We start from the raw sequence: 13,227 nt of genomic DNA, 5'->3' as shown, positions 1-13,227 counted from the left end.
ACTACCAGGACTAAGTTCATGATAAATTTAAGTTCAAGTAATCATATTACTTAAGAGCTCCCACTTAGATAGACATCCATCTAATCCTCTAAGTGATCACGTGATCCAAATCAACTAAACCATGTCCGATCATCACGTGAGATGGAGTAGTTTCATTGGTGAACATCGCTATGTTGATCATATCTACTATATGATTCATGCTCGACCTTTCGGTCTCCGTGTTCCGAGGCCATATCTGTATATGCTTGGCTCGTCAAGTATAACCTGAGTATTCCGCGTGTGCAACTGTTTTGCACCCGTTGTATTTGAACGTAGAGCCTATCACACCCGATCATCACGTGGTGTCTCAGCACGAAGAACTTTCGCAACGGTGCATACTCAGGGAGAACACTTCTTGATAATTAGTGAGAGATCATCTTAAAATGCTGCCGTCAAACTAAGCAAAAATAAGATGTATATAAGATAAACATCATATGCAATCAAAATATGTGACATGATATGGCCATCATCATCTTGCTTCTTTGATCTCCATCTCCAAAGTACTGTCATGATCTATATCGTCACCGGCATGACACCATGATCTCCATCATCTTGATCTATATCAATGTGTCGTCACGTGGTCGTCTCGCCAACAATTGCTCTTGCAACTATTGCTATCGCATAGCGATAAAGTAAAGCAATTATTGGACGCTTGCATCTTATGCAATAGAGAGACAACCATAAGGGTTTTGCCAGTTGCTGATAACTTCAACAAAATATGATCATCTCATACAACAACTTATATCTCATCACGTCTTGACCATATCACATCACAACATGCCCTGCAAAAACAAGTCAGACGTCCTCTACTTTGTTGTTGCAAGTTTTACGTGGCTGCTACGGGCTTAGCAAGAACCGTTCTTACCTACGCATCAAAAACCACAACGATAGTTTGTCAAGTTGGTGCTGTTTTAACCTTCGCAAGGACCGGGCGTAGCCACACTCAGTTCAACTAAAGTTGGAGAAACTGTCACCCACAAGCCACCTCTGTGCAAAGCACGTCGGGAGAACCGGTCTCGCGTAAGCATACGCGTAATGTCGGTCTGGGCCGCTTCATCCAACAATACCGCCGAACCAAAGTATGACATGCTGGTAAGCAGTATGACTTATATTGCCCACAACTCACTTGTGTTCTACTCGTGCATATAACATCAACATATAAAACCTAGGCTCGGATGCCACTGTTGGGGAACGTAGTAATTTCAAAAAAAAATCCTACGCACACGCAAGATCATGTGACGCATAGCAACGAGCGGGGGGAGTGTGATCTACATACCTAGTAGATCGTCAACGGAAGCGTTTGGTTGATGTAGTCATACGTCTTCACGATCCGACCGATCAAGCACCGAAACTACGGCACCTCCGAGTTCTAGCACACGTACAGCTCGATGACGATCCCCGGACTCCGATCCAGCAAAGTGTCAGGGAAGAGTTCCGTCAGCACGACGGCGTGGTGACGATCTTGATGTACTACAGCAGCAGGGCTTCGCCTAAACTCCGCTACAATATTATCGAGGACTATGGTGGCTGGGAGCGCCGCACACGGCTAAGGAAAAGATCACGTGGATCAACTTGTGTGTTTCTGGGGTGCCCCTGCCTCCGTATATAAAGGACTAAAGGGGGGAGGCTGGCCGGCCAAGGAGGGCGCGCCAGGAGAGTCCTACTCCCTCTGGGAGTAGGATTCCCCCCCCCCAATCCTAGCTGGAATAGGATTCGCGGAGGGGGGAAAAGAGAGAGAGGGGCCGGCCCCCTCTCCTTGTCCTATTCGGACCAAGGGAGGGGAGGGGCGCGCGGCCCATGAGGGGCTGCCTCTTCTCTTTTCCACTAAGGCCCATCATGGCCCATATAGCTCCCGGGGGTTCCGGTAACCTCCCGGTACTCCGGTAAAATCCCGATTTCACCCGGAACACTTCCGGTATCCAAACATAGGCTTCCAATATATCAATCTTTATGTCTCGACCATTTCGAGACTCCTCGTCATGTCCGTGATCACATCCGGGACTCCGAACAACCTTCGGTACATCAAAATGCATAAACTCATAATATAACTGTCATCGTAACCTTAAGCGTGCGGACCCTACGGGTTTGAGAACAATGTAGACATGACCGAGACACGTCTCTGGTCAATAACCAATAGCGGGACCTGGATGCCCATATTGGCTCCTACATATTCTACGAAGATCTTTATCGGTCAGACCGCATAACAACATACGTCATTCCCTTTGTCATCGGTATGTTACTTGCCCGAGATTCGATCGTCGGTATTCCAATACCTAGTTCAATCTCGTTGCCGGTAAGTCTCTTTACTCGTTCTGTAATACATCATCCCGCAACTAACTCATTTAGTTGCAATGCTTGCAAGGCTTAAGTGATGTGCATTACCGAGAGGGCCCAGAGATACCTCTCCGACAATCGGAGTGACAAAACCTAATCTCGAAATACGCCAACCCAACATGTACCTTTGGAGACACCTGTAGTACTCCTTTATAATCACCCAGTTACGTTGTGACGTTTGGTAGTACCCTAAGTGTTCCTCCGGTAAACGGAGTTGCATAATCTCATAGTTATAGGAACATGTATAAGTCATGAAGAAAGCAATAGCAACATACTAAACGATCGGGTGCTAAGCTAATGGAATGGGTCATGTCAATCAGATCATTCTCTTAATGATGTAATCCCGTTAATCAAATAACAACTCATTGTTCATGGTTAGGAAACATAACCATCTTTGATTAACGAGCTAGTCAAGTAGAGGCATACTAGTGACACTTTGTTTGTCTATGTATTCACACGTGTATTATGTTTCCAGTTAATACAATTCTAGCATGAATAATAAACATTTATCATGATTATAAGGAAATAAATAATAACTTTATTATTGCCTCTAGGGCATATTTCCTTCAGTACTTCCAAGGCAGACTATGGTTGGGGGGTTCTGCGGCCCTCCAACAACGAGTTCTCAAGGCATTCCATGACAGTACGGTTGGGGGACATTCCGGATTCCCTGTGACATATCACCGCTTGCGGCGCATCTTTGCGTGGCCTAAGATGAAGGACTGCATCCGAAATTATGTGCAGACTTGTTCTGTCTACCAGCAAGCCAAACCAGAGCGAGTCAAGTACCTGGGACTCTTTGAACCAATCCCTGTCCCCGAAGGAGCCTGGCAAGTCATCACTATGGATTTCATCGACGGCCTCCCGCAATCTGGCAAAGCAAACTGTATACCGGTGGTCGTGGATAAATTTACCGGTTATGCCCACTTCTTGCCATTGAACCATCCCTATACAGTAGCAAAAGTGGCCCAGGTTTACTTGGATAATGTATACAAGTTGCACGGATTGCCCAAGACTATAATCTCCGATACAGACCCGGTGTTTACTAGCAGATTCTGGCAGGAGCTCTTTCGTGTGATTGGGACCGAGCTCAACATGAGTACGCCATATCACCCGCAGACCGACGATCAAACAGAGCGAGTTAATCAATGCTTGGAGATTTTTCTTCGCTGCTTCATACATGCTTGTCTGGTTTGTTGGAGCCAGTACTTATCACTCACAGAATTCTGGTACAATTCCAGCTATCATTTAGTCTTGAAGATGTCACCATTCCAAGCACTTTACGGGCATGAACCACGACATTGGGGCATCGAAGCAGCATCTACATGCAAAGTACCGGCGCTGAAGGAGTGGCTCGAGGAACGACAGGTGGTGCAACTTGTCCTAAAGCAGCACTTGCATAGAGCCCGACACTTGATGAAGAACAGGCTGACAAGAAACGCACGGAACATGCATTCAAGCCAAGTGATTCAGTTTTCATCAAACTACAACCATATGTGCAGTCCTCTGTGGCCAAACGGGCGAATCATAAGCTGGCATTCAAATACTTCAGATCCTTTCCAGTCAAAAGACTTGTCAATCCAGTGGCATACGAACTGGAGCTGCCAACTGATTCCAACATCCACCCTGTCTTTCATGTGTCTCAAATGAAGCAAGTGTTGAGTCCATGTATGACTGCCTGTCCAGATTTACCAATTCCATCTGATAGCACTTTGGTTCCAGTGGAGATTTTGAACAGCCGCTGGCGTCCCACTCCCACCGGCCGGCGCAAACAACTTCTGGTTCATTGGTCTGACCCCGATGCCCTCGATGCTACATGGGAGGACACCCTGTCACTCCGCCACCGATTCCCTCAATTACCGGCTTGGGGGCAAGCTGCAAGTCAAGAAGGGGGATGTCAGCGTCCCAAGTAAGGCATCGAGCAAGAATGACCAGAACAACACCAAGTCAACAGAGGATGAGAGCGACAGAAGAGCTGCAACAACAGCCGGATCGGCCACGTCGGCTGGAAGGGACGACAAGTGGACCAATCAAGGAGAGGGACGCGTCATCGGCAGGCCAGCACGGATCAAGCAGCCCAACTGGAGATTCGCGGGTCCGGAGTGGGTGAGCACCACTTAAGATAGGAACGGAAGAGAGATAACCATCCGGGCAAGGATCACGAACAAGGCACGGCACGGCATCTATTTTCCCCTTTATTCTTCCTTTCCAAGTTATAACTGAACCAGAGAGAGCTAAGTTGTATCTATAAGAGAGAAATATAGTTCGTGAGAATCATAAGCTAACATCATGGTATCAGACAGCCAACCACCATCATCCCCCGCCGCCGCACCACCGTCAAGCTGGACACGCGCCGCCGGAAACAAGCTCGGGAGCATCTACTTGCCACCATGGACCCGGAGCTCCGCGCCTACCTCGACAAACTCGACTCCAACGCCAACGACCGCACCGTCGCGGCGGACGCCAAATCCGATTCCGTCCTGGAAGCGGCTCGACGCACAGACCGTCCGGATCGACGTCCTCGCCGCCTGGAGACCGGAACTTGAGGCGAGATTCGCGAAGTAGCGGCGCTCCAGGCCGCATCTCCCTCGACCTCTTCATCAGGTGGATCGCCGCCGCCTGTGACTCCTCTCGCGGCCGTGCACGGGATCCCCAGGCAAACAGGCCACGACGCACCACTGCACTCCGGGGGATCTCCGACGGTGACCCCCGAGTCACCGGCGGCTTCCCCGGTCACTGGTATGACCATGGTTCCCTTGTTGGAGAACATAATAATTTCAAAATTTTCCTACGCACACGCAAGATCATGGTGATGCATAGCAACGAGAGTGGAGAGTAACGTCCACGTACCCTCGTAGACCGTAAGCGGAAGCGTTATGAGAACGCGGTTGATGTAGTCGTACATCTTCACGATCCGACCGATCCAAATACCGAACGGACGGCACCTCCGAGTTCAGCACACGTTCAGCTCGATGATGTCCCACGAACTCTGATCCAGCAGATCTTTGCGGGAGAGTTCCGTCAGCACGACGGCATGATGACGGTGATGATGTTGCTACCGACGCAGGGCTTCGCCTAAGCACTGCTACGATATGATCGAGGTGGATTATGGTGGAGAGGGGCACCGCACACGGCTTGAAACAATTAACTTGTGTCTTGGGGTGCCTCCTTGCCCCCGTATATAAAGGAGGGAGGGGAGGCCGGCTGGCCTCTCTAGACGCGCCAAGGGAGGAGGAATCCTCCTCCTAGTAGGAGTAGGATTCCTCCTTTCCTAGTCCTACTAGGAGGGGAAAGGAAGGAGAAGGGGAGGAGAAGGAAAGAGGGGGCGCAGCCCCTCCCCTAGTCCAATTCGGACTAGGCCCATGGGGGGGCGCGGCCAGCCCTCGTGGCTTCTCCTCTTTTTTCCTTAAAGCCCATTTAAGATGCCTACCACATACTACTCCCTCCGTCACAGTTTACAAGTCCTACGCGTATACGTAGGTTGCCAATTTTATCACCCTAATATAAACTATATAACACAAAAATTATACCTTTTAAAAATAGAACATCTGAAGTTTATATTGGTATATTTTTTGTAATATATGATTTGTATTAGGTTGGTCAAATTGACAATCTAGAGGTACGCGCACGCCCTGTAAACCGAGAAAGAGGGAGTACACATATTCATCAAATTAACTCACCGTATCATTTTGGTATTCATTAATTCGCTATGTTAAGTGCTAATCTCATACTCGGAGTACAGGGAGTAGCATGCATGGCTGCCCAATATTCAACCTTGCATGGCATCATGTCCCAAAAATCGTCGAGTAAACTTACTTTAATGATCATGCTAGGCTTAATTTTCATATTGTGGACGTGAGTCAACGCCGTGCAGCCTGCATCCTTTTGCTCCTTGGTCTTTAGCCCTAAAAATCAGCCCTCTGGACTAATGCCGGGGGGTACACCCACTGATCCCAACCACAGCTGAAACTGGGCAATAGTCAACTAGTGACGGACATCTACAGTTTAAACGAGGCATGTTTCAACATAAACAAGCCAACAACCGCATATAAATGAAAAGAGAAAACATTTAGCAGAACATCACATCCACGGCAAATATCAACCAACAGAGATCCAGATCAACAAAGTCTGAAGCAACATCAAAATGCCAGCACCTTGTGTAATGTAAGATAATCCAGAACTCCAGCATGGTACTCAAAACCAAGGGCAGGTACAATGTGCATATATGTCTCTCTCGCGATACTACTCTTTAATGCATGGAGCAAGTACATTTGGAAGCATGAAGACAGCACTAAAGGGGCCTACGGTCGATTACACTCATTCGTCGTCGTCCTCATCGACATCAGCACCAGCAGATGAGTTGAGGGCGTTGAGCCGCTCCACGAGACTGGCCTTCCTCTGCTCGTAGGTCAGCTTCTTGGGATTGTACCTGCAGCTAACAGTCACGTTAACTTGCAATCCAACCAAAGTGCTGAAATCAGTTGTCTGACTTTAATAAACAGCAGGATATATCTACCTCTTGTGCGTCTTTGGAGGTTCCTTGGTTGACTTTGCCATGGTAGGATCAGCACGAATGGCAGCATGAACCTTCTTGTACAGTGCTTCCATGTTATCAGCCTCAATCCCCTTCTTGATGTACTCACTGAAGTGAGATTGGTACTTCTCAGGTTCCTCATCAGCCAGTGACTGAAATAAGGGTAGGGCAGAAGTTAAAACGAGATTCAGTAAGCTGCTTCAGAAATAACAACATACTCCCTCCGCCCCATAATATAAGAACGTTTTTTAAGCTAAAACATTTTGAAAAACATTCTTATATTATGAGACGGAGGGAGTAGTACACTGCTTTAGGATACTTTATATGGATGAATCAGGCCCCAGATATCATTCAGAAACAATTCATGTATACAACAAGGATAACACTAGGGAATGAAAAAATGGCATTATAATACCACGAGGGCAAATGGATCCAACTCACCTTCATGTAGTCAGCAACATGGCCTCCATAGATGTATTTGCGGTGAATCTCAGCGTCCAGCTGCTTCTCATCCTTCTTGAAGCCAGCAAATCTCTTGTCACTGTGCGGAATATCAAGACCACCATCCAAAGCTCCCTGAAGCAGCAAACAGAATCACACAACTGTTATGCAGCAATCAGAGTTGCACCAAGTATTGAAGTGTTCAAAAAGGGTTTTGTATTAACAAGTGGCAGTTAAAAAAAGGTGTTAATATCCTGAGGACAAAACAGTACAACCTCTGTAACTTTAATATAAGGTGTTTCTTGACACTGTCATGGACTCTAAAAACGTCTTATAAAAAGTTACAGAGGGAGTAATATTTTAGTATGGACATATAATGGGTCACCCTATACCTGGGCATAGATTAATCAGGCCGTAAGAATAATCGTTCCGCAAAGTTAAATAGCATATAGTTATGTTGTAGATCAGGTAGGAACTTGACCAAATAAAATGAACTAAACCTGACACAAATTGTATGCCTGAGACATTCAGGTCAAAAACATGTGTACTGGCAAAACTAAGTGCAACCAACCATTCATAATTTCTTGCAGTTATACAATCACATCATAAAAGATGACATACCTTAAGGGCACCAAACACACGGTTTCCAGTAGTAGTCCTAATAAGGCCGACATCCAAGAGCGCACGGAAAGGCCTCCTCTCATCTGCCGGCTCAACAGAGAAGTCCTCCCCAGTGGCCTGGAGTCATAAGCAGAATTACAAGTATTTAATAAACGCAGCATCAGAAAAAGTTCGTATGAAAATAAGCATTTCAAAGCAAATTATACCTCAACATTGCCCTCATATTCCTGATCCAAATCACGGCACTTGAGCACACGACGGGCCAAAAGCAGACCAGTGCAGTACGCTACATGACGGATTAAATCAGTTGAACTGAATAAATTGGGCCGCATGCATCAAGATAAAAGTTATGCATTTTGAGTTGAAAAATCTACCTGCAGCATAGTTGGTAAGGCCAACTTCAAGACCATACCGAGGAAGCTCATGGGAATAGGCAGCAGCCATCACGATATCACCAGCGATGGTGGCGTACACAATTTGGGCAGTGACATCTTTGTTGGTCTAAGGTACTATTGTTAAGAGATACAATATCCATCTACTAGTACTAAAAACTATGGCCATAGATAATCACAATGGAGATGAATAGACGATTAACCAGTGCAAAACGTGGCAATGAACAACGCAAGGATACAAATCGCACAACAAACCGGTACTTGGGCGTGTTGTACTTGTTCTTGTCTTGGTTAGTGAGCCTGAGCCTGGCCCTGTAATCGGTCTTCCCCTCTGCAAAACAAGCGCAAACGAAAGGCAGCCCATCAGTGACACTATCGACTAAGCCAAGTACAGAATCGTCGAGGGATGGGGCTCAACGTACGTCTCCTTCTCTTGAACTTCACTTGGAACCGCTTGGAGTACGCCCTGGTCTTCTGGTTCTTCACAAACACCTGAAAATCCATCCAAAAATGCACATGAATACACCATGGACTCGAATCAATCAGAAAAGAAGCTGCTGGTTATAAACGGCATTAAGATCCAAAGAGCTTCCGGATCTTACCATCTCGCTCGCCTGCTGCTGCTGCTGCGGCGGCGGCGGCGGTTTTTCTTGGGGAGGGAGAGGAGTGGAGAAGTGGGAGAGGGGAGGGTTTAGAACGGCGTCGGGGCAGAGACCCCTGCTGGACTTGGGGGTTGCAGCTAGGGTTTGCTGCGGGACATGGGTGACGGACTGGGCCTTGGGCCTTGGGAAGTACTAGATGCGTGGACAGGATTTTTTGTCGAAAGAGACCCTCTGCCCATTGGAATTGTCAAAAAAGACCCTCTCCAAATGAAATTGACAAAAGAACCTCCTCGATTGTGGTGGCAGGCGCGGCAGGCGACACGTGGCACCTACCGTCACGCCAGGAGACGGTGGGCCCTGCCGCCACGCCTGTATGCGGCCACCCTGTGTAAAACGTGTTACCTACAACGCCGGGAGCTGGGACGAAACGGGCCAGGCCAGGTGGGCCCTGCCGCCACCGTACGAGGCGGCCAGCATTGCGGCTGCCACTCCCGGGCCGACAGCTCCTGCTGTGCTCGGGTCAAGGCATTGGCCAGACCGCCACCGCAGGAGGCCGCACCACTGTAACTGTTGCACGCGCACAACAGCGCCCTTGTTGCGGGCGACGCTGATTCCCATGCACAGACGACGATGATTTTCACGGAAGAGGATCTTTGCTGTGAATTTTGGACGCCTTGTGCCGACACTCGGCGGTGCTCCTCTGCACTGTTCGCTTTGGCGGGAATCACTCACTCCGCTGGCTTTTGCTTCAGCGGACGCGACCGCATCAGTCACTCAGCTCTGCTTTTGCTTCAAATGACGCGGCCGCATTAATCACTCAGTGCTGCATTTGCTTCAGTCTATTGCTGTAGCCTGGGCGACAACACTCAGGCATGCACTGCTTGCACTGCTTTGGATCACGTGTATTTCCCGCTTGATATGTCTCCAACATATCTATAATTTTTGATTGTTCCATACTATTATATTATCTGTTTTGGATGTTTTATATGCATTAATATGATATTTTATATTAATTTTGGGACTAAACTATTAACCTAGAGCCCATTGCCAGTTTTTGTTTTTCCTTATTTTAGAGTTTCGCAGAAAAGAAATACCAAACGGAGTCCAAACGAAATGAAACTTTCGCGATGATTTTTCTTGGACCAGAAGACATCCACATGATTTGGAGTACATGGTAGGGAAGCCACGAGGCACCCACAAGGAATTTAGTTAGTTCATGAGAGAGAGCCTTACCACCATGGTGGGATTCTGGTCATGGCTTGGCCCTCTTGCCGACGCGCTCGTCACCACCACAACACCGCCGTACCCACAGCCGGTAAGCCGTGACCCTGATGTGCTCCTACTCGCCGATGTGAAGATATAGACAAAGTTCGGGAGGGCTGGAGGAGGAGAATCTAGAGGCAGGAGGCCGGTGGGGAGGCACCTGCGGGACGATGGGTCGATTCGCTCAATGAGTATTGCCATGGACGGCTTAATGGGGAGGGGCGGCTCCTGGGATTTCATTCTCCTTGATTTGGGGAGATGAGGAGATTACGTGGTGTGAGGCTTAATTACGGGAATAGATGAGTAGTTGCCAAGTTGGGTATACGTCCATATATTGCAGCTCCATGGGTCCACATGATCAGTGTAAACGGGTAGGGTATGGGTATACCCACTGATATAAGGCTATACACGTGCCCTACCCATGACTTAATGGGTAGGGTATGGGTACTATCCATGGGTATAAAATTGTGTTCATACCCTATCCATGCGGGTATGGTATCCGCGGGTACCCGTACCCATGGGTAAAATTGCCATCCTTAATAACCCCTTTATCGTGTTTAGTGCAAGTTGGTGTTTGTTTGTGCAGGTATTCGGTGGCTTGTTGCGTTGTCTCCTACTGGATTGATACCTTGGTTCTCAAAAGCTGAGGGAAATACTTACTCTAGTTTGCTGCATCACCCTTTCCTCTTCAAGGGAAAAACCAACGCAAGCTCAAAAGATGGTAGGAAGGATTTCTGGTGTCGTTGCCGGAGTGATCTATGCCAAGCCAAGACATACCAAGTACTCATCATAAACTCTCATCCCTTGCATTACATTATTCGCCATTCGCCTCTCGTTTTCCTCTTCCCTCTTCTAAAATGATTTTTTTGAAAAGATTTGCCTTTTCTTCGCCCCTCTTCCATTCCTCTTCTTCTCTTGCTCGTTTGCTCGTTTGCCAGTTGCCACCATGTCTGAAACTGGGAAGGTTGTCGTTGAAAATCTTGAGGAAAAACTAGAATCTTGTTCTTCGGATCATGATGAAAATCCGCCCAATTATAAAACAAAAATCTTTCGTGTGGGGGTGGTAATGTTATCGGGAAGAGTGTTATCCAAAATTCTTTGATTGCACGGGATCCATGCCTATTAATAAAACATCTATTCTTCTTGAGACAAACTGTTATGCAGATGCTATTGTTATGCTTGTTGAGAAATTGGAAAGAAATTTTGTGCATCTTCATCCTGCCTTGCAAAAAGTGTTTTACGAACTTCCTAATATTAATCATCCAATAGCTAAAAATATTGCCACTATTATCCTTATGCGTGAATTCGATTTTTATAATATAAGAAGCTAGGGATATTTTCGCTTTCTATAAAAAGGATGTTGAACACCCTCCAATCATGGATATCCTTCATGATAAAGAAACTATGCGTAGTTTGGAATCTAGGGATTATCAATCTTATAGTGAAAATCTTAGGAGAAGAGTTCCCCATTCAAAGATCTCTTAATCTTTGTATCTTGAAACTTTTGAGGAGTTTGATTGGATAACTAGGGGAATTTATGTAGGATTTAATAGAGATTGGTTGAATAAAATGATGAAGGAACCTTTTGAAAACGAGCTTCGTATCTTATATGATGATATATACGGTGATGATCCCGACTATGGGTTTATGAATGTTAAAATTACCAATCAAAGTCCTTTCCATGATTTAAGTTATTCCACTAGGAGGGAGATAAAGGAAATAATAGAATTGCTTAGGCGGGTTTTGGAGGATTTGATGAGAAAGGAATTGCATACTGAAGAGGAGAACACTTAGATCTATACGTGTTTTTATGCCTAGCTAGGGGCGTTAAACAATAGCGCTTGTTGGGAGGCAACCCAATTTTATTTTTGTTTTTGCTTTTAGGGTCCTGTTTTGCTTTAAATAATTTATTTAGCCTCTGGTGAGATGTGGTTTTTATGTTTTAATTAGTACTTGTGCCAAGTAAGACCTTTGGGATAGCTTATGGTGATAGTTGATTTGATCTTGCACCCAGTGACATAATTGATCTGAACTGCTGGAACTCGATAAATTCTTGAATTTTTTACACAACATTAATAAACAAATTGTTTAGGTCGTCCTATTTTTTCAGGATTTTTGGAGTTACAGAAGTATAGGGGGATTACAGATTACTACAGACTGCTCTGTTTTTGATAGATTTTGTTTTTCGTGTGTTGTTTGCTTATTTTGATGCATCTATGGCTAGTATCGGGGGGTATGAACCATGGAAAAGTTGGAATACAATAGATATTACACCAATATAAATAAAGAATGAGTTCACAATAGTACAAAAAGTGGTGATTTATTTTCTTATACTAACGGAGCTTACGAGATTTTCTGTTGAGTTTTGTGTTGTGAAGTTTTCAAGTTTTGGGTAAGGATTTGATGGACTATGGAATAAGGAGTGGCAAAAGCCTAAACTTGGGGATTCCCAAGGCACCCCAAGGTAATATTCAAGGACAACCAAGAGCCTAAGCCTGGGGATGCCCTAGAAGGCATCCCCTCTTTCGTCTTCGTCTATCGGCAACTTTATTTGAGGCTATTTTTTTATTCACTACATGATATGTGTTTTGATTGGAGCGTCTTGTATGATTTGATTCTTTGCTTTTTAGTTTGCCACAATCATCCTTACTGTACACACCTTTTGAGAGAGACACGCATGAATCGTGATTTATTAGAATACTCTATGGGCTTCACTTATATCTTTTGAGCTAGGCAAATTTGCTCTAGTGCTTCACTTATATCTTTTTAGAGAACGGCGGTGGTTTTATTTTATAGAAATTGATGAACTCTTGCACTTCACTTATATTATTTTGAGAGTCTTTAAAACAGCATGGTAATTTTCTTTGGTTATAAAATTAGTCCTAATATGATAGGCATCCAAGAGGGATATAATAAAAACTTTCATATAAAGTGCATTGAATACTATGAGAAGTTTGATTCCTTGTGATTGTTTTGAGATATGAAGATGGTGATATTAGAG

General features: G+C 45.7%; 1 protein-coding gene across 1 annotated transcript; it reads right to left on the bottom strand.

Annotated features, from left to right (window-relative positions):
• Positions 1-6,502: 6,502 nt before the first annotated feature.
• On the bottom strand, positions 6,503-9,581 carry LOC125538369 (large ribosomal subunit protein uL18z). Its single transcript, XM_048701627.2, has 10 exons — positions 9,393-9,581; positions 8,964-9,155; positions 8,784-8,853; positions 8,601-8,692; positions 8,344-8,470; positions 8,176-8,255; positions 7,970-8,086; positions 7,349-7,483; positions 6,890-7,059; positions 6,503-6,802 (listed from the first exon to the last, which is right to left on the bottom strand). The coding sequence occupies exons 1-10, from the start codon at positions 9,579-9,581 to the stop codon at positions 6,691-6,693; spliced, it is 1,284 nt and encodes a 427-aa protein (XP_048557584.2). The 3' UTR covers positions 6,503-6,690.
• Between the last annotated feature and the right edge of the window lie 3,646 nt (positions 9,582-13,227).

This window comes from Triticum urartu, chromosome 2A (genome assembly GCF_056163025.1).
Source record: "Triticum urartu cultivar PI428250 chromosome 2A, HENAU_Tu73, whole genome shotgun sequence".
Lineage (NCBI taxonomy): Eukaryota > Viridiplantae > Streptophyta > Magnoliopsida > Poales > Poaceae > Triticum > Triticum urartu.
This window is presented reverse-complemented; position numbering and strand designations above follow the sequence as displayed.

Bases quoted from the DNA above. Each gene is read 5' to 3' on its own strand.
- LOC125538369 (XM_048701627.2), bottom strand. From the start codon at position 9,581: ATGGGAATCAGCGTCGCCCGCAACAAGGGCGCTGTTGTGCGCGTGCAA. The intron at 8,471-8,600 runs GTATCCTTGCGT...ATAGTACCTTAG, and splicing joins ACCGGTTTGTTGTGCGATTT to ACCAACAAAGATGTCACTGC. The intron at 8,087-8,175 runs GTATAATTTGCT...TTATGACTCCAG, and splicing joins AATATGAGGGCAATGTTGAG to GCCACTGGGGAGGACTTCTC.